The following is a 22,230-nucleotide window of genomic DNA, read 5'->3' as shown; positions in this document are numbered from 1 at the left end:
ATTGGAAGTATGTCTCTGGCAGAGGAGTTAAGATAGATAGGAGATGTGAGTGAGATGGAAGATTAATAAGGAATCTAATGCAGTAGCCTAATTAAGAAAATGCTAGTCTGAACTAGAGCAGCAGCAGTAGAGGTTGAAGGTGTGGGAGGGAAGGAGATTTATTTTGGTTAGGGTTTTGAAGAAGATAAAGGGCACAAAGCTTAGCAGAGTTACAAGTGGGGGTGGTTTGTTCTAGGGGAGCTGACCAAGAACTTACTGGTTGATTGGCTAGGTTGGGTACTCAAAGTTAAAAGCCTCTGATTTATTTCTGGGCCATTTCCTGTTAGTTTTTGTCTGGGGCATTTTGGGGAAGCTAAATAATTTTTACTCATTTTGTTTTAAATGTCAATGTTATATATGTTACAGGATATATAATGGATTTTCCATTCTGTAGTCTGATTTTCTTCCTAATGGGATTGCCTCAATAAGACAAAGTATTTTTTAAGTTAATTTGTTATATATGTATGTATATATATAGCATTGATTTGTTATTTTTGTTGTGAAAATGTGATACACAGAATTAGAATGCTTTCATAGTTTTTTTTAAATATATGTTCACTTCTTCCATTTATGTTTTTTTCCCTTTATCCTCCTCTTCTGGCCCATTTGGTCTCTTTGATTTCTCTTCTTTTTGCCAACCTTCTATAATGCACTTCACTGGAATTTTCTGTCTATTCTTCCTTAAAAGCATCAGCTGCCCTAGAAGTGTTTTTTGTTGGTTTTTTTTTTTTCTGGTTTTTTTTTTTTTTTTTTTTTTTTTTTCAGAGAAAGTCCTTTTTCTTCTTTTACGAAGTCCTTAGCTCTTGTAGAAAGAAAGGGGAAACCCCTGCTTCACTTTTATAGTCCCTTATTACCAAAACAAAAAATTCACAGAAACAATAGGTCAAAGGAGTTCCAGGAGTTTTCTTAGGCAGAGAAAAATTAGAGGTGTGACTCATACGCTGTAGGAATTACAAAGTGCTGGCACTTAACATCTCAAAAGAAAATGTCAAAGTAAGACAACAAAGAAACTTGCAAACAGAAAACACAGAATATTGCTTTAAGTTTTAACCAAGTTTTGCCTGGCTGTGGTGTGTCTACTAAAATTCTGGCCAAAATATGGGTGGGTCACATCAGTGTTTCTAATGTCATTATGTGATATCTAGGTTTCTGTTTTGTTTTTTTTTTTACTGTTTTTATTTTTGTTTTTGAATATCTAAACTTCAAGGCCTTCTAATTATGTAGAAGATGGGTAAAATGTCAGATTCCTAAAGTTGTTTTCTCTGGTTAAGAGATAATCTGACAACTAACCTTTTTTTAGTTGTGGCCTTACTATTTTCAGGTACTCTGCTAGGTATTTATATCATTTCATCTTCACGGCAAGCTTGGGAGCTGCATAGCTTTTGCCAGTTTTTAGATAAGAAAGCTGAAAATCAAAGAGATTGAATAACTTGCTAAGGGGACTCAGATAGTAAGTAGCAGACCTGGAATTCAAACCTAGGTCTCGCTGACCACAATATCTGTGGTTCTTTCACTATACCATGTTGTCATTCCCAAGTATCATGTGTCAGTTCCTCCTCAAGGGGTGCTCACTAACTGAACTGTGGGTTCCATCATTCTATATTTATACATTTGGTGTCCCTGCTTCCGTTGCTCACAAATGTAGACACACACGTGCACACACAGTATAGCAAAGCACTCAAATATTTTCTTGCTCACACTTTATCTTCTGTTATCTTCACTACCCTCAACCCCAAATTTTAGTGTTTATTAAGCATCTGTCTACTCTGCTCCTGAGCTAAGTCCTGGAGATTCACATATTTCAAGACAAAAACAACAGCAACAAAAAAAAGCTTGACTCTATTCTCACCTCAAGGAGTTAATCAAGTAAAGAACCAGACCTTTAAGTAAATATAACACAAAAAGTTCATTGTTTTCAAGGTCATGAGGCTAGGCAAAAGACTAACTCTGCCTGAAACAATCAGGGAAATTATTAGCAAAGATTTGATTAAGAAGAAGGTATTTATGGTGGGATGGGGGTGGAGGGGCAAGATAGAGAGAGGGAGAGGTAGGGGTAGGGGTGGGGGTCGGGTGGCTTCTCCAAGCAAATGAATCAGTATGTGCAAAGGCAGAGAGGCCAGAGAGAACTGGAATGTTGGGCTACAGGTCTTAGCCACTGGCATATAAATGCCAGTGAGGAATGATAGGAAAAGAGTCTAGGCAGGTAGGCAGGGGCCAGGTCATGAAGGATTCCACATGCCATGTGAAGTTTAGGTGTGTTCCAAGTTCTTTAAAGAATTTCTCCAGGATATTTCTTTTTATTCATAGATTTCATAACTTTTTGATGGCTCTGCTTTCTTTTAAGAACATCTTCTGATCTCGTTGAGAATTCTTGAATTTTAAAGAAATCTAACATGTGGGAAAGATGAGGCTCCATGAAAAGAAATTGCAAGAACTCAGACTAAAATATAAAATTGTCTCCTTAAATTATAGACTTTTTTCTGTTTCTTTTACTTATGAAGATCTTTAATTGCTAAATAAGATGAATAAATGAACTGTTTTAGCCATCTTGTATGTTGAAATTGAAAAGAAGCACAAACCAAACCTAGGTTTAAATATTAAATATTTTAATATTTGTCTGTGTTATAAGACAGAAAGCAGAGTGTAAGGTATCAGACATGTTTCATTTTAATAAATACAGAAACATGGCTTTGAGATCAGCTTCTAGTTTCTGTTCCCCCAGTGGGTCAAACCTTCATACACCTAGTGAGCCATAGATTCACCCACACCTGTGTGTGCTCATTGCCTCAATCATGAGACCTCCCACCTTTGTAAATATGAGTGCTGGGACATTCACAGTCAGAAGCTGGATCCAAAACAATATTGGTTTTCAGTAATTTTAGTAATTACAGTACTATTTCTCCTAGCTATTTTGTCTCTGGTTATTCAGATATTAAGTTGAGAATAAATAGATGAATAACATTTAGTTTTATTCTCCAACTTCCCCAGTCTGAAATGTTTGTAATAAATACTTAGGTAAGGATTAAAATGTATGAATTACTTGGAGGAAGTTTTCAGAAAATAATCACAATTCAAACAGGGAGAGTGCTGAGTTTGGTAACAGTGCTGGTGCCATTTCTGGCTATGCCACTTAGAAGCTGCGACCTTGAGCTGATGATGTAACCTCTCTAGGCCCAGGTTTCTGTATCTATTAAATAGAGATTAATCTGTTTTTCAGGAAGAGATTGTAGGGATTATTGATAATGCTAGAGACAGGGTGGCAATATAGGTAAGTGTTATAGGGTAATAGGTAACAATATGGGCTCTAAAGCCAGGAAACCTGGATTTGAATCCTGGCTCTGACACTTACTAGCTTTGTGTCCGTGGACACATTTCCTAACCTCTCTGTTCTCAGTTTCCTTATCTGTAAAGAAGAATGATAGAAGTTCATATCTCATAGTGGTTATTACTTGAGTTAATATTTGCAGAGTACTTAGAACAGTGCCTGGCATATAGTACTCTTTGTTTGTTAAATAAATTGTTAATTAAAGCCCCTGGCACCATGTAACACTCAATAAAAGGTAGCATTATTTATATCCAATGTATAATTGATTGCATGTGAAAACAAAGCCTTACTCATACAAATCTTAAAGAAGCAAGGAAATTTATCACATATTCTAAATTGTCTCTGCTTGATACAAATTAATTTTTTTCTGAGAGGGACCTTAAATGTAATTAGTATTGTGTAATTAGGCTGATTAACCTCACCTGTGCTTCACAAGTCACTTGTCTTAGCCCAAAAGGAATGCTTCCTTTCTAATTTGATACAGTGGCCAATCATCTGTCATTGTTGCTTCTAACAACCTTCCTACTTACCAGACCTTGAAACAAGGTTTCTGGATATATGATTCCAGTTTTGTGCCCTAGAACTAAAAAAGGGTGGGAGAGGCAAAGATAGGGTTTATTGGAAAAATACTTGTTGAAACCCTTCCATTTGTTATCCTCCTGCCACTGGCATTATGTAAAATGTAAAAAGAGCTTTACATCAGCAAGTGCAATGAAAACTTTGCGGTATCCTTCAGTCCTACTTAGCACCACCAGCATATTAAGCCTGGAATATGGAAGGATAGCTCAAAGGGCTTAGTTTGGTTTTGCTTTTCCCCTCTTCGGCTCCCTTTCCTCTTCTTTGGCTCCCTTTCCCCCTTCTGTTCATCCCCCTTCCCCCTGCCGCCTTGCTTCATTCAGACTAAGGAAGAACATTTATTTGCTTCTTAGTTCACTGAACTCTTTGATTGGACAAATAGATGTCTCACACTGGTCAGCTGGATCACATTTCACCTCAGCTGTGATGGTTGTTCCCTTGCCTTCCTGTCAGATAGGGAGAATGACTGATGTTTGGAAATGAACTATGCAACTGACCTTTTCTTGCTGGTGGGCAACAATGTATGCATTGATGTCAGTGTCGACTGATCCGTATTCAGTTTGTGCAATGGGTCAGCTTCATCTCTGTCACTCTTCTACCTTTCATTTGTCAGCTTTCATTTCCTCATAATTGTCTTCTTCACTCCTATTATAATAATTACAAAGGATGTGTAACTCTTCATCGAGGCTGGATAGCTGAATTCTACTGATAATTTTAGAAATGAGGATAAATTTAACCCTAAAGCCATCTGCTGCTCTGTGGGAGGATTTTTTAAATTATAAATTAGACATTATAACACACTACTGGAGATTAAAAATTGCTTTGGTTGTGTTGATTCCTAGAAATCATTTATTTTTTCTTTGCTTGAACACTGGTTTTCTCTTTTTTCCCCCCACCAACGATGAGAATGTTCTTTTAATATTCCCAACAGTATAAGGATTTCATTCTTGGAATAATTTCCAGTTATATAAAGTTATAGCTATTTAACTCGCATTTCTCTGACCATTAGAAAATATTACTGTTTCTTCTTATGTTTCTGGATCTTTTTAATGTGTTCCGGTTATCTATGAAGACTGGGTTTCAGTGTTTGCTTTTTTCCCTTTTGAAAAAAATGACTTAGTTTACCTAACGATTTCTCCTATTTCGTCTTTATGTCATTTAAATAAAAATCCTGGAAGTATTTCATAATTGTAATCATTGTGCAACAGTAAATACTGACAAACCGTTTAACATCTTCTGTACCTTTTTCACAGTCTCTGCTGTATTACAGTTTCTGGCTACTCAGAGAGTGGTCTAGGGACCACCAGCATGAGCATCACTTCAAAGCTTGTTAGAAACACAGAATCTCAGGCTCAAGCCTAGACCTATGGAATAAGAATCTGCATTTTAGCAGTTTTCTCAGGTGATTTATATGCATGTTAATGTTGGATCTATTTCATTCCAACAAACAACAGAATTCTCTATATTGTGCTTGGTTCCCATTAGACAGTAATCTTCAGGGTCAACTTCATTACTCTGTACAAGACACTATTATTCCTAAAACATTGTCCCTTTGCTAAGGATGTTTGGGCACTGATAATTTATGTAATTTAGTGATAACAGTAATGATGGTTTTTGTTGTCAGGAAGATATAGGTCAGTCAGTCAACTTTCAAAATATGGAAAAGAAAACAGTAGCAGTTCTAGTACTGTGTTCAGATATATCCATGGTCTGTTACTGGTTAGTTAGATAAGAGATAGAGGACTCAGCTTTTGAGGACTAGTTGATTTCCATGAGAGTCAGTAACTGATCTATAGTTAAAGACTCTACCCCAAATCCTGTCTTGTATACACATTTCAAGCCACATAGAACCCAGGTAAGAGAATATGAATATATTAAGAAATCTCAAAACCGTTATTAGAGTAAAACTTTGGAGTGCATGCCTTAGTGTTGTGGATAGAAGCATGTATCATCTTCACATCAAAAGGACAAGATATGTCTATTTAGCACATCATGCATTCTTAAAATAAATGTAGATTCCTAAAATAAATACAGGTGTATATTTCTGACATTTACTCTAAACATCCTAATTATTCCCATCCACTTATTAAAAATGCTGTTAACATAGCTTCTAATATTATAGAGAAGAGAAATCTTTCACCAGCTCTGCTGGCACAGGGATAAATTAGAATATCTCTCATCTCTATTTCTTTCCTGGGTTTTGAGCTTTCTGTAAATCCAATTTTAAGTTGGATTAAATTTCTGATTGGTGGTGTCCTTGGAACATCTATGATTATTGATTATAGTGAAGGAAAAAAAAGAAGAAGACCTGGCTCAGAGTTCAGTGGACATGCATTTGAGTACTGGCTAAGTCACTTGCAGCTGTAGGTACTTCAAGTCAATGAGCACATCTAGGGCCTGGTCTTGGTTTCTAAATTCTTCAGTAAAAGGAACCAGGGCTCCTTGGAGAAGCGGTTGATTCAAGGTTGGGGCAGGGAAAATGCAAGATAAGCCTGGAACATCTGGGGCCAAAAGATAAGGAAATGCTTAAAATAAAATAAAATATTAAAAAGATGGGGTATGTTGAAAGGACACAGGAGCCAGTATGAATTATCTCCTAATGGCCAAAGCTGAAACCATTTGAGCATCAAAATAAGTAACAGTAGTATTGAATTATAACCTTAAGAATAAAATAAATATTCATGATAATATATAATATAGCACTCTAATAAATAATCAAATAAATAAATGGGAGAGAAGGTATAGCTCTTCCTTAGAGAGGAATTGTAATTAATGATGTGATGGATTTGTTAATTAGCAAGATTTAGTCATTCTACAATATAAACATATTTATCACACTATACCCCATAAATATTTAATATATTAATATATACAATTATTTGTCAATTAAAAATAAAATTAAACTAAAATAAATGTAGAAGGAATGGGGGAAATGAAAACTCACCATTGGAGCACCACAGTGGTTGCTGCGATCAAGATCTACCAACAAATGCTAAAGCTGCTAGTGGGTGAACTTTCAAGAGAAAACAGAATACATATAGTCTCAATTAATCTTCTCTAAAATATTTATTAATTACAGAAGGAAAGATAGTGACTTGACAGTGATGAAAACCAGCAGACACCATCTTAATCAAATGATTATGGTAACCCTCACCAGTAATTATACATAACACCATACACCCCCTTATATGATGGACTGAGATGAGCACATCACCTCTGTGATGCTCTCCCCAAAAAGTCATAGCCTTCATCTAATCATGAGGTGACATCAAACAGACCCAAGTTGAGGGACAGTCTACAAAATATTTAGTATTCTTCAAGGTCAGGAAAGACCGAGGAACTGTCACAAATTGGAGAAGACTAAGGAGGCATGACACTAAATGCAATGTGGAATCCTGAACTGAAAAGGGACAGTAGTGAAAAAACTGGTGAAATCTTAAGAAAGTCTACAGTTTAGTAGTAGTATTGATTCAATGTTTTGATAATTGAATCTTAGTTTTGATAATTGTACTATAGTTATGTAAAATGTTAACATTAGGGGAAGCTGGGGAAAGGGTATATATCACTTTATTGTTGCAACTTTTCTGTAAATCTAAAAGTATTTCAAAATTGAAAGTTAAAAAAAACAAAACAGCGAATCCAACATTGTATGGCATAAGTTTTATGACAGAAAAACAGCAAGCAAAATGTCTGGGGAATGTAGAAGCCAGAGTTCCAGGTATTAACTTGCAGACCAGAGAATTAGCGAAGATATTAAACTAGGAAGATGTTTGCTTTCCAGCAAGGCCAGGCTGGATCTGAGTCTAGCAGAGAGGGGAGTGCCCAAGGGATTGTTTTCATAATGCTTTCCAAAAGTCGGGTGATAATGTGGTGTCTTTTATTATTCTGTGTTGTTGTGAGACTCCGTTCTGTTTGCACAGTGGTTGTTGACACATGCATGGCATTCAGATGTTAAATGAAGGAGTGAGTGAATTTGGTTAGTATGATGAAACATGAATATAGTCCATTTTGTTTGAATAAATGACAAAGGGAAACAAATCCAGCATCTTCTTATTTCATCCCTCTTGCTCACCCCTCATTTAGGCAGAAAGCTATAGACCGTGAATGAAGCCAATTACCCAGATTCCTCTGAAGAAATAAAAAGCCTTTTATTTTTAAGTGCCTTCCATTGCCACTTCTTAAACCTGGCAATTATTAACTTTTTCAAAAATAGCTACTTATCCCCGTGCCAGGGAAGGACACAGGAAGCGTGGTTAACAGTGAGGGCTTTATCATCAAACTTGGTTTCTATTCCAGTTTTGCAGCTAACTAGCTGTATAACCTCTGGCAAGGTACTTAACTTTCTACACTCACTTTCTCCTAGAATAAGGATACCTCATAGGGTTATTAAAAAGAAATCATCTTCAGAGAGCTTAGATCAGCTCCTGGCACATAATGAAGCACTTTTATAAGCGATAAGAATGACATATTCATTTAGCAAAATCTTTATCAATCAGCTATTGTCTACAGACAGCATATTAAGGGCTAGAAGTACAGACTGTCATTCTCCCATCCTCTACTCTCAAACAGTGTAGTCTGATGAGAAAGACAGATAAGTAAAATAATAATAGCAATGATAGCTTCCATTTATTGAGTACCTACTATGTTTCAGTAGCATTATCTATATTGTCGACTTATATCAGTACTCACAACAACTTTGTAAAGTATAGATATTGTCCCCATTTTGCAAATGAGGAAACCAAGGCTTCAAGAAGTTAAATAATTTGATCAAGATTGCATAGCTAAGTAGAAAACCCAGGATTGGATCCCGGATCTGCCTGACTCCAAAGTCTTCCTTAACCTATTCATCAGATGATTACAAATACAATGTCTGAAGTGCTTTGACAGGTTTACAGAAGACCTCTGTGTATGTGACATTGTAATAGCTCAGTGAGCCTGATTGTCTTTTGGTGTTTCTTTTAATGTTTCTAGACCCAAGTTCCTATTTTCCTCAGTTACCTCTAGAAAATAGAAGTAAACAGGTGCTTAGTACACCCTTCTTATAAGTGAGCTGGAAGCTTTCTTTGTGCTAGACCTGTAAAGCCAAGGCTGAAACTGGGCCACCACAGGCCTGGTGAAGCTCTCCTAGCTCTTGCTTTCTTGCCTGTGAAGTGGCCAGTGAGAACCTAAGGTGACAAAGAAGCCAGGCCACCTTCTTGACAGGCCTCTGTCACTCCTTTGAGTTCATTTCACCAGGATATGGGAAAGTTTAGAGTGAAGTGGCTCTATAAGGGCCCTTTGAGACATTAAAACTTAACAATGATGAGGCCGGGCATGGGGGCTCACGCCTGTAATCTTAGCACTCTGGGAGGCCGAGGCGGGCGGATCGTTTGAGCTCAGGAGTTCGAGACCAGCCTGAGCAAGAGCGAGACCCTGTCTCTACTGAAAAATAGAAAGAAATTATCTGAACATCTAAAAATATATAGAAAAAATTAGCCAGGCATGGTGGTGCATGCCTGTAGTCCCAGCTGCTCGGGAGGCTGAGACAGGAGGATCGCTTGAGCCCAGGAGTTTGAGGTTGCTGTGAGCTAGGCTGATGTCACAGCACTCTAGCCCGGGCAACAGAGTGAGACTCTGTCTAAAAAAAAAAAAAAAAACTTAACAATGCTATTTGCAGAGTATCCTCAACTTATGTGTACTAAAACTCACCCTGTGATTATGAGGGTTTTTTAATTATGGTTTAAAGTGTGGCTACTATTGTACCTATTTTAGGATCTCCAAACACAGTGAAATTAAAATTTTCCTCTTTAAACTTGATTTGAACATCTCATCCTTGACTCATGTGAGAGTATGGTTTTTGTAGAAAATTGGAAACATACATCTGTATGAGTCCAAATAGGATGTGATGTGATAGGAGAGGTTAGTCACAGAGGTGGAATTGAGAAGCTAAGGCCTTTCTGATGGTCATTTTGGAAAGTGGACTATGGGATTGGAGAGAGCTTCTCACTGGTACCCACTTTGCCGCACACTCCGGATGCCCACCACAGTGTTGTTCACCAGGGTGAGACTGAGGTCCTTTCCCCAGATGCACCCTCTTTTCTCTTCTGATCCGTTGGGCTCCCTCTACAACTTTTTCTACCGCTCCTATCTATCTTCTTGGGACCTTTTTCTCTGAAAGGCAATAGTAAGTAATAATGATTTCACAGAAAGAGAAGAGAGCTGATATTTCACGTCTGCTATCCTCTAGGCATTTTACGTGGTTAATCTCATTCCTCATGGCATCCTATCTGGGTAGATGGATTATCCCTACATTTATAGATATGGAAACTAAAGTTCAGGGAAGTTAAGTAACTTCCCTAGAGGACTTAAAGCTAGAAAGTGGCAAAACCGGGAATCAGGTCTAGTTCTCCTAACTTCATAGCCTGTACTCGTCCAGGAAGCTGTGGCGATGGGGACTGTTACTGTTACTACCATTATTGCTGCCTGCCACCGGTTCTTACTCAGCGAGCTAAGAGAATGCTTTGCCTGAGATACAGACGTATGCATAATCTCAATGTGTGAATAGAGTATGTGAGTTTATGTTAACACACTGGCCCCTCACAACAACTTGCTAATTAGGTGTATTTATTATTTCAACTTTACAGATGGGGAAACTAAGACTCCAAAGTCACAAAGCCAGTCAGTCTGGCAATGGAGACTCCTCCAATCCCCCTTGGGGCATCTCTTAAAGCTCATTGCATGCAGTGCTGTGCGCCAGCTGGGTGTAGAGCCAGTTCCTGTCACTAAGGCATGTTCTTCAGTCAGGAGTATGTAATAACGACACAAGACAGTATGGGTATAACATACAAAATCATAGGAATTTGTTTCTTCAGTAAGAACAGGAGACTGTGTAAAGGTATAACAAAAGGGTATAAGCTTGCATTTATAACAAAGCTCACTGAATGTTTTCGTGCATGTTGAAGGCATTTAAGTGTAGCATTTCCAGAATACATTCTGTGCATCAGAGCTGTAGATTGAATATGACTAAGATCATAAGGGGAAGGCCATTAACTGTTTTCAAGTATAATGCTACCGTATTCCATAAATGAGTAAATAAGTCACAGTGATAGGTGGCCTGTGACTGGGCCATATAGCCATCATATGTTAATGAGCTGTTCAGATGACCATCTGCCTAAAAGAGGATGTATGGACCAACCCAGAGTTTTTACTTAGGAAATACTGTATTCGGTTGCCTTGCTACCCTGGGGTAGTGTCTATAAGAGCAGCCAGTCACTTGGTTGTGTTTACGTGAATATCTTAGTTTTACTCATTTGTCGCTTTCCATATAGACCATATAAGATAAAGAGCTTTTTATCAATCAATTATTGGGTAATTGAAATTCTAAGATTATGAAATTCCAGTTGGTTGTCCACACCAATGGATTTTCTTTCAGCCTTAAAAATACATGATTTAAAGTCTTTTTCCAATCTCTTACTCTCTTCAAGAAGGAAACTTGATTCACTTATGCATCCATTCAACAGTTTTTATTGAATACTTAACGATTCTCTAGTCATTGCACTAAGCGCTAGGGAACCATCACAACATAGATGTCATCCCAGCCCTCACAGAGTGTATAGTAGTGATTTCGTTAATGGAGCACATTATAAGATTTATTACAGAGAAAGGTAGTATAGGTTGAGAGCATAGATGAAAGTAACATTTATTTCCATCCCAATAGATTTCGGTTTTGGAAATTTCTTTAAAAGTGGTGAACTACTGGCGACGTGGTGTGGCAGCCCCCCATATGCAGCCCCGGAAGTCTTTGAAGGGCAGCAGTACGAAGGACCACAGCTGGATATTTGGGTATTGCTTTGCTTTGCTGTGTTGTTAAATGCGCCTATAATGATAATACTTGGCACTTTGGCCCATCTTAGAACCTCCTGGTGCTTAGCACATAAGCAATATTTCCTATTTTCTCCATCTGCTAGACTAGAATTAGAGAATCTTGAAATGGATCCCTAGGAAAGAATTTCTAGGGACAGGTATTACCATCCTAATAATGGCAGTAATTTAAAGTTTAGTAATCAAAGTGATCAAATTCAGATCTTTTGGTATCATAAGACTTTTTACAATAGTCAGGGTTTCAGATTTTTTTTCCAATTCTGAGAAAATAATAAATTCAGACAGGAATGTTTCAGTCCTTATGATTTTAAGAGTCCTGGGGACATTTAGGAAAAGAGTGAGGTTCTCGGTAGAAAAGTGACTGCATGACTGCATCATTCTCTTCCCTAGAGTATGGGAGTTGTTCTTTACGTCCTTGTCTGTGGAGCTCTGCCTTTTGATGGACCAACTCTTCCAATTTTGAGGCAGAGGGTTTTGGAAGGAAGATTCCGGATTCCATATTTCATGTCAGAAGGTAACAAACTGTTCATCTTACTAAAGGTGCTTTATAGTATTTGTGCTCCAAATCAAATGCCCAGGCAAAAGCTTCCCTTTTTCTGAGAGTTTGGGTGCCAAATACAGTGAGTCATTTTAAATGCTATAGAAATAAGCAACCCCCTCTATGTAGGTGAGACAAGTTCCAGCCTTTCCTACTTGTAACTGAATACAGAACATTTCCCAGATTAAGAGCAGCAAGCCTTCCCATTCACTCTGGGTCTATAAATGTCTCAGGTTTATTTTAGACTTACGGAAGCACTTTGTAGCTACAGATTCACTACATTTTACTCTAAGTATGAAATGAATTTAGTAAAATTTAAAAATTTTTAATTAGGTTAAAAGCCCACTGGCAAAACTGCTGAATTAACATGCAATGCCATAATCCCTGCTTATCTTGGGCTGTTACATAGGTAGCAATTAAGTTTACTCCTTAGTTTCACTTTTGGTTATTAATCTTAATTTTTTTGTTCCTACTAACAGTAGAAATAATGCTCTTATTAGCAAAGAGCATGGACTCTGGCACCAGACTAACAGACTGCTGGTTTGAATCCTGAGTCCACCACTTACTGGCTGTGTGACCTTGGCACTTGTATCTCCTCTCTGTGCTTCAATTTCCTCATCTATACAATGGAAGTAACAGTCGTTCCTATCTGAGGGGTGTTGTGAGGATTAATTAGATTAACCTGTATAAAGCACTTAGCAGGGTGCCTGGCACATAGTGACTGCTGTAAATTTAGCTTATGTGGGAGTGGTGAAAGAATATCACATCAGCTCAGGGAATAATCTAGTGCTCAAAGTTGCAGCAGTGCCATTTTCTTGGTGTAATCAAGAAGTAAATAAGATTTCGCATAGTTTTTCTCATCTGCACTGAATGTGAAGAAAAGCAACAGCCCATTGGAGAGCTCTTTGCCTCACTTACATAGCCTTAATGTATCAGCCGTAGATGTGATTGAGGATCCATTTATGCTTTGCTTGTTCTAGGAGTAAGGCTTGTTTCTTTTCTTTAGTTGAAATCTAAGTCTGTGTCTAGATATTTTCAGTTTGGAAATTCAGTAGAAAGGTTCACTGCACACAGAATCTGATAGACCTATACCCTCCTGTTTTTCTTAAGTATTCATTGGTTCACCAGGTGAACTTGACAAATGTCAGTAGGCTTCATGTATTCATTTATTCATTTGACCTTCTGCTTTTCAGTGGAGGATACAAAGATTAACACTGTTGTACAAAGTCATGTGAGTCAAGCAGATAACACTGAAGTGCAAGGTGATTTGTGTGACTTTTGTAACATTGTGGTTTCTATAGATTGTGAGCACCTTATTCGAAGGATGTTGGTCCTAGACCCATGCAAACGGCTAACCATAGCTCAAATCAAGGAGCATAAATGGATGCTCATCGAAGTTCCTGTACAGAGACCTGTTCTCTATCCACAAGAGCAAGAAAATGAGCCGTCCATCGGGGAGTTTAATGAACAAGTTCTGCGATTGATGCACAGCCTTGGAATAGATCAGCAGAAAACCATTGAGGTAAAGTGATCAGAGATTTGACTAAAGACATTTCAGGATTCTGCTACACTTAGTTACTTGAAATTTCGTGCTCACACCTGTCATCCTACTCTTGTAGCACATCTGTCCCCAGCACCTAGGCACACTATTCAAGTGTTCCCTGGTGATCACATCAGACTCTATTTATAGTTGCTTTTATTCAATGTCTAAATTCCTTCTTTGCCCCATCTGCCAAAAAATTCAAGAGGAAGCATTTGTAGAAGATTCAGAAAAGGCAAAGATGGAAGCTTTAACAAATACAAGGTAGAAAGTTTTTTCCAAGATGAAGCATGAAGTTTCATGTGGGAATTCAACTAGTTTGTGTGGAACGTAAATCTGCAGATGGGGAACAAGGCTAAGGGCCTCGCAGGAAACAAGAAGGGTGGGCATCAGGTTTAAGAAAGCTGGTGAGGTGTAGACTGTGACCTGGAGAAACTAAGAAGGTGAAAACAGGTGGGATCCTCATTTGGAAGTATTAGGGGGCCATCGAGCTGAGAAGGTCATGTACCTGGAAAGTTCCTCTTGGCTTTAATTTCTATCCTTTAATAGTAGGCGTACTATGGGATACATATTTTTAATACCTCCACAATAGTGAAAAATGGTGTGTTTAAGGTGGAAGCATAACAAGAAGGAATATCAAATGCCTCCTTGTTTGCTGTGCTGCCTTTTCCCTCATTGGATTCGTAGGTGAAACCAAACTGACTTCCCTGCCTTGCACGTCGTGCACTCAGTGACGTTCTTCTGTCCTGTCTGTGAAGTAGACCCCGAGGGCAGCTGTGAGTGCCCTTCCACTGGCCTGTGACTTTCGCTGAGAGTATTCTGCATCCGTGGGGCCCTGCCCAGCACCTATGCACACTGTCAGCTGGAATTAGAACCCAAAGGAGCAGTTGCTTCCCTAGTATCCTGGGAAAGCTGGCAGGCTAGAGATGTGAAAATTTGGGAAGCAACTGTATTTTCAAAGTTTCAAGAGGGTGGGACTACAAAAACAAGAGGAAAAAATTACCTAAGAACGGAGGCATAGTGTCTCTCAATTTAGCATCCAGATGTCATTCGCCAGCCCAAAATGATCACCAGAAAGTTCCCCAAAGACTTTAATCATTCACTTCAGAGTTTTCAATGGTTTGGACTTGTACTGAAGCCATGGAATTAGAGCCCCAGGCTCAGGTTGCTAACTGACCTTACACCGTAGTTACAGCTATGAGATGGGACCACATGGCAGCATTGGGGAATGTCTGCGTGAGACGAGGGTGGCATTTTCCCTGACTGCAGAAAAATAAATGGATCCTGTTAATGTAGAAGGGCCAGTCAATTCATTTCAATCACCGTTTATATAATTAATACTAGAGACTTGAAATTTCCTGCCTTCCAGGAACAGGAACTGCCTTCCTGTTCCAGTCTAAATTGTGGAACAGCTTTCATCTTGGGGCATACTTTGCCACTCTACTTTAAGAACACATGATTTCCTTTCTCTTTTTATTAAGAAAGATATAGATCATTGAATTGGTTTTTATAGTTCTCTGCCTTCAGCAGTTGTTTTCTCTTTCAGTCTTTGCAGAACAAGAGCTATAACCACTTTGCTGCCATTTATTTCTTGTTGGTGGAGCGCCTAAAATCACATAGGAGCAGTTTTCCAGTGGAGCAGAGACTTGATGGCCGCCAGCGCCGGCCTAGCACCATCGCTGAACAAACAGTTGCCAAGGTAACACCCCCTTAGCCAATAGTGTTATCTGTACATGTGCCTATTCACATCTTTGACACATTTTTCATCTTGTAGTACAAAGAGTTAGGCTTTCATCCTCTACACTGTTTTACTGTAAATTTTCTGCCTTTGTCATACACTAGATTCTCAAATGTTTTAGCACCTATTTTTAAGGATTAACTTTATTTCAAGCAGTTTTTAAAAATGAGATGCTTCATTTTTTAATCATTCACTTCTGTTGAGAATTACTGTAACTAGCCTATACATGTAGTTTCACTTAACAAATTTTTATTGCAGATTTACCATGTGCAAGCTTCTATTATTAGGTACTATCAAGGATAGAATATGTAAAATACAGTCATACACTATAGAAGTAAAATAAGACAAGATCATAAATAACTGTCACTCAAAAGAGAGAAAGATGAGTGCCGTTGAAGAGCTAAGGACAGGGGAGAGAGAGGCACATCTGAAGGGGAAAGGCTTTGTGGGAGAGATGGCATTTAAGACCGATCTTCACAGATGTGTAGGCCTTTGTTAGGGAGAGGCAGTGGTTGAAGGCGTCCTAGGGAGGCAGAAGAGGCAACACAGATGAGCAGAAGTACTCAAGTGGGCCAGTGTGGGTCTTGTTCTCATTAATTGGCTTGAATTGAAGTATAGGGAAATGACAAAGTGGGAATTGTAAGTTAAAGCCAGACTGTGAAGAGCTTTGAATGCCAAGGTAAAGAGTTTACTTATAATTCAGGAAGCAATAAGGAACTACTGCAGGCTGTTAAGCAGAAGAATGATACAATTATATCCATGCTTTAAGGTAATTAACCTGGTAGCATTGGGAAGGATGGATTGGATAGGGAGGAGAAGAAATTTAGAGAGAGCAGTTAGGAGATTATAGTAGTTGAGATGAGAAATACTGAAGGCTTAAACTAATATGGTGCTGGTGGGGGCAGAAAGGAAGGGGCAAGTCTAAGCACTGTTTCAGAGGGAGACTCCATGAATTTAACAGAGATTTGGAGAGGCAGCTCAGCATGGTGCTTGAAAGCAGGGACTCTGGAGCAAATCCCAGATCCTGCCATTTCCTGCTATGTGACAGTAAAAGAGCTTATGGTCATACTGTGCCTCAGTTTCCCAAGTTTCCTTTTTTTTTTTTTTTTTTTTTGAGACAGAGTCTTGCTCTGTCACCCTGGCTAGGGTGCAGTGGTGTCATGATAGCTCGCTGCAACCTCAAACTACTGGGTCCAAGAGATCCTCCTGCCTCAGCCTCTTGAGTAGCTGGGACTACAGGTGCATGCCACCATGCCCAGCTAAGTTTTCTACTTTTTGTAGAGATGGGGTCTCATTCTTGCTCAGTCTGATCTTGATATCATGACCTCAAGTCCTCTTGCCTCAGCCTCCCAGAGTGCTAGGATTACATGAGCCACTATGCCTGGCCAGTTTCCCAAGTTTAAAGTGGGGATAATAATAGAATGTTGTGGCCCGGTGCAGTGGCTCATGCCTTGTAATCCTAGCACTCTGGGAGGCCAAGAGAGAAGGATTGCTTGAGCCTGGGAGTTTGAGGTTTGATGCTACTGTACTCTAGCCAGGGCAACAGAGCAAGACTGTCTCAAAAATAATAATAATAATAATAATAACAAAAAGAATAATAGAATGTTGTGACAATTAAATTAGTTAATATTTGTGAAGCACTTCAGTGCCTGGCACATAGTAAGTGCTATCTGTTTGTTATATACAGTAGTAATCAAATGCTGGGGAAGAAGGGGCAACAATGAGTTAGAGGAGACTTGTCCATGAGCCCAGGCCTGAGAGAATAGTGGCGGCATTAACTCAGCTGCTCAGGGGGAAGATACGGATCTGGATTTCAGGAGAGAGGAGAGGCTGGGGCTAACGAGATTTGGGGAATCATCTATATAGAGGTTGAGAAAAGGGAGTGATTTGTTCATATGTTCAGTTAGGATTCCTGTCCACTTCTCTGAGTAACTTACTTTGTTCTAAGCAAAAGTAAGAGAAGAGTTTTGACGACATTGTGTTTCTTTGGCAGTTTTATAAAATTTATAGGATTATAGTAAAATTTTGCATTGGTTTCTACAGAACATGTAAAAAGAAGAAATTAAAATCTTCTTGATTTTGATAGGCAAATGGGGTATTTTGTTATACACACTTGGTATGTAAAATAATGTATTGATACAAATGTGAGTAAAATAAGGTATCAGTACAGTTCCAGATATGTGGGTTAGAGTATCTCTGAGCACTTGGAAACCTTCAAAGTTGATGGTATTGTTTTCAAGACAGAAAAAGAGATAAAATGAGATTTCCTAAATTGAGGGAGTAATAATGAGATGCAGTGGAACCCCTTCCCTCTTGCAAATGTAGCCAGACAGGATTGGAAGCAGGAAAGCCCCCAGGGCTGTGGCAGTCATTCCCTGCCAAGTCTCTTTGTTCTTCTTAAACATTACACAAGTGAGGGAGTGGCAAGGGGTTACATAAATGATTGTTCCTGAGCACGTGTGCGTGTTATTGTACATGATATCCTTTCATATCTAGACTAGGAGCAAATTCTCTAGGATATCTCAAATTATATTTAATTTGGCTCAGAGTGCAGATATATAACATGGCTTCTTATGTTTGATAACTTTTTTTTTTCATTACCAAGCACTCCATGAGTTCTTTTCACTTTATGCATTGACCCAAGTCGTCATAGAAACCTACTTACTGTAACTTAAAATGTATCCAATTCAAGTGGCAGTCTTCAGTGCTCATTCGCAAACCTGTCTTGAGTGCCTTCTGGGTGCTAAGCAACAGGCTCTGGGGCTGAAGAAAATGCTCTCTTCCCTCGGAGATTTCACACTCTAAATTTCAGTGTTGAACTTGTTAAAAAATAGTTTTCTCTGTTGTTATGGATATAAATGTGCTTAAAGTTTTAGTAGAGCCTTCTCACTTTAATTCTTTGATGTTGTAATTTTTTTAAGGAAGTGGCAAATCACTTGTTACTTGATATAGCAGTAAAAAATTGAGGAAACACGATCCCATACAAAGATCACATGAGCTGTGGAATCACACAGGCCTTGGGTTCCATCCCAAGCTGAGTGACTTCAGGCAAGTCAGCATCTCTGAGTGCCTGCATCCTTAAATATAAAATGGAAATAGCAATACTTACTTCATAAGATTGCCACCAAGTTAAATGTAATTCAGCAAACAGAGCACTTGTATGCCAGGCACGGTCCCAGCCACTGTGGCTTCAGAAGTCCCAGGAAGTAGTCCCTGCCCTTAATGCATTGGTCATGTAGTGATAACTTACCTATTATTATTATTTAGACAACAGTGAGATTCCCATCTTAGATAGATTTAGAGTACTTAAACATTTGCTGTATAACATGCAGGAAGTGTTACATCTAATTGACTTCAGATGACTAGAGAAAAGTATGTCCTGCCTTTTTCTCATGAATTCTAACCACTAGGTTTTAACCGTTCTTCCACTCCAAGTTTCTATCAACTGTAAACAGATAAGAATGAAACAGCCATCTCCAGTGCTTTAATTGCTGATTAGAGGTTGCCCTTCACAACTTTTGGAAAAAGCATTGCGTTCTTTTGCCAGAGCTGCCACGACAAACTGCTGCAGACTGGGTGGCTTAAACAACAGAAACTATTTTCTCACAGTTCTGGAGGCTTGAAATGTAAGATCAAGGTGCTGTCGGGGCTGATTTCTGGTGAGGGCTTTCTTCCTGGCTTAGAGATGGCTGTCTTCTCACTGTGTCCTCACATGGCTTTTCCTCCGTGCAAGTGTGGAGAGAAAGATCTCTGGCATCTCTTCCTCTTCTCATAAGAACACCAGCCCTATTGGATCAGGGCCTCACCCTTACGACCTCATTTAACCTTACTTACCTTCTTAAAGGTCCTGTCTCCAGATATAGTCACACTGCGGGTAGGGCTTCAACTTGTGAATTTTGGGAGGATGCAATTCAGGCTGTAGCAAGTCTGTGCCTATTGGAGCAGTAACAATTTTCCCATAGGAAAAAACATTATTTTCATTTTGATGATTCTGGAAAACACAAAATCAAAAGAAGAAATGCAAGGCAATAAACACATGGTCACAATTGATTGGACATGATCATTGCCCCTCTTGGAGCTGGTAATATCTGCTTCCTTGGGATATTAATTAACCATCTATTTATTCTCTATTCATTTTCTGTACTCAGCTCTGTAGCACTGAGCATACCACGTGTATATTTATAGCCTCTCTTGTTCCAAAAAGACTTCTTTAGTCCCCTCAGTGATTGCAAGACTCCTAAAACCTACTATCCTATTTCCTAGGAAGTGACTGTCACAACAAAATGTGTTATTCCTCTGTCCTTACCAAGTTCACAGTCAGTTGTTGTTGTGGTTCAGGTCGGATGTGAAAGTTGTCAAGGACAACGTGCTACACTTGGCCTGGCACAGCACAGCCCTGCCACTTAAAGACTCAGAGCTAGCAAGAGACAGGGGCTGAGAAGGCACAGGATGTTGTAGTTATTTTGTTGGCCTCTCATTTCCAGTGCAGCACCTGCAGCTAATGCTTTGCCCTGGTAATGTAGACTGCTTTCACATGGAAGGAGCAATCTAATAAATTTGGGAAACAGAAATCAATCTTCAGCTTTATCCTTTGTTTGAAAAGCTGATGACGGGGGTAAAAAGAGTGTACAAAATATACTTTATTAGGAAGTTAAAATTTCACTTTGTGACATTGTGGCTAGTGAAATTAAATGATTAGCGCTTGAAAGGGGAAAAAAAAGTTGTTTAACCTCAAGTGGCACAGGATATAAGCCTGAGGAATGACAACACAAGAAAAACTATTTCTTATATTCTTCTGATCATTTTAAGACTTTAGAAAGAAGGGGAAAGGAGGAATTCATGTTACCGAGTTAAGGACTTTACATGTTACCTTTTACAATCCTTCACAACTGATGAAGTTGTTTACTATGCCCTTTTTACAGGTGAAGAAGATAAGATTCAGAGAAGTTAGGTAACCTGATTAAGGTCACACAATTAGTAAGCGATGGAGCTCAGAATCAAACTCAGGTCTTGAGGGAAGAGAAGCTCGAATATCATACCATTTTGTCCCTTTCACTTGTTTGAATTTAAAGCTCAGTGTCCTGTATCCCTTGAAGGGACGATAGCAGGAAAAGTATAGGCCATTCTTTTGCTTCTTAGTCTAGTAAGGTCATTGTTTCCTCAGATGTTTTGTAATGTCTGTTATGTTCAAAATGCAGTTAATAAATTATTCAGGTAGTTTTGAAGGGACAGGGATGAAAGGATCATCCAGCAGCTTCGTCTTTAAAATTACTCTTTGCCAATTCTCATAAGGGAAGATTGTCTTTTAAATGATTTTTTAAAAAGAAGCATTTGTAATGCTTGTTTAATTAGAGTAGTTAACAAAGGACACATGAGAACAGACTTAAACACATCAGGAGCTTTCTGTAGTGGGTTGACTTGAGGAGCAGAACTTGCTCAGCAATAAGCATCTCCGTCTGCCAGGCCGGCACACTGTGCAGGCTGTGCATCTCCTCGAAGGAAGGAGGGCAGACGTTTCTGTCACCTCCAAGTCACTGCTGCTTTTCTTTTCCTCTTCACACACACCCTAGCCAAAAAATACATACCATCTCACCCCACCAAAAAAAAAAAAAGCAGAGATATAGCACTTATTTCAGTGTACCTGTACTGCAGTTAGTTGTGAGTGTGTGTGTATATGCCTGTCCCTGGTTCAATTTTGAGCTCATAGGGGCAGGGACATTTCTATTCTTCTTTATGTATTTCTGGGTAATATATGTAAGGAAAGAGACAGATGTTTGTTGAATTGAAGCAAGGAGCACTCTCGATGCGTCACAAAGCCCTGCGTGAAAGTTACACATCTCATCATGAGACAGGACTGAAATTCTGTACAACCTATTTCAGAATAATTGATTTGACTGCTTCCCGTCAATCCCTGTACCATATACAGATTTCATCAAATCTTCCTGGAGTTTCCAGTAAATAATTATTTATCCTTTAATTGCCCCAGGAAGAATTGCTTTAGTCTTAAAACTTTGTGTGTTCGTAGAGAAGGTGTTCACATTCCCAGACTGTCCGTTCTTGCCGCATTCGCAGGCGCAAACCGTGGGCCTCCCAGTGACCATGCATTCGCCGAACATGAGGCTGCTGCGCTCCGCCCTCCTCCCGCAGGCATCCAACGTGGAGGCCTTTCCCTTCCCAGCGTCGGGCTGCCAGGCGGAAGCAGCGTTTATGGAAGAAGAATGTGTGGACACTCCAAAGGTACGGGTGTGTTTCAGAGACTCAGAGCTGGCAGTTGGCTGCAGACTTCAGTTTGGTCCACAAGTGTTGTACTTTGGCTTTGTTGAACTTTGTCATTTCCTCAAGTCGCTCAGAAGTGTTGTTTTTGTGGAGAAAAACCTAAGAACTGTGTCCAGGGCTCAACTCTCATCAGTGTTCTGTCATTACGACTGTTACATAACATAACTTGTCAGACCTTGTGTGAACTTTTCAAAGCCGTCTTCATTCTCCTTCCTTAACCGACTCCTCTCTTCAAGTTTCTAGATCCCTCACAAGTGTTTGGAGGGGGGTTTTTTGTTAACAGATTTTAATTCTGAAAAAAAAAATTAACTTTTGTGCTGAATCGGACTTTTCTATTT

The 22,230-nt window shown here is 39.1% G+C and overlaps 1 protein-coding gene across 1 annotated transcript in view; it reads left to right on the top strand.

Annotated features, from left to right (window-relative positions):
- The window catches only part of SIK2 (salt inducible kinase 2), a 114,404-nt gene that overhangs the window by 75,179 nt on the left and 16,995 nt on the right, over positions 1-22,230 (top strand). The window contains exons 5-9 of the mRNA XM_045556622.1: positions 11,637-11,761; positions 12,191-12,314; positions 13,640-13,860; positions 15,425-15,577; positions 21,689-21,853. Of these exons, the coding sequence (XP_045412578.1) occupies positions 11,637-11,761; positions 12,191-12,314; positions 13,640-13,860; positions 15,425-15,577; positions 21,689-21,853 (788 nt within the window). The remainder of the gene's footprint in view (positions 1-11,636; positions 11,762-12,190; positions 12,315-13,639; positions 13,861-15,424; positions 15,578-21,688; positions 21,854-22,230) is intronic.

Source organism: Lemur catta, chromosome 7 (assembly GCF_020740605.2).
Source record: "Lemur catta isolate mLemCat1 chromosome 7, mLemCat1.pri, whole genome shotgun sequence".
NCBI classification, from domain to species: domain Eukaryota; kingdom Metazoa; phylum Chordata; class Mammalia; order Primates; family Lemuridae; genus Lemur; species Lemur catta.
This window is presented reverse-complemented; position numbering and strand designations above follow the sequence as displayed.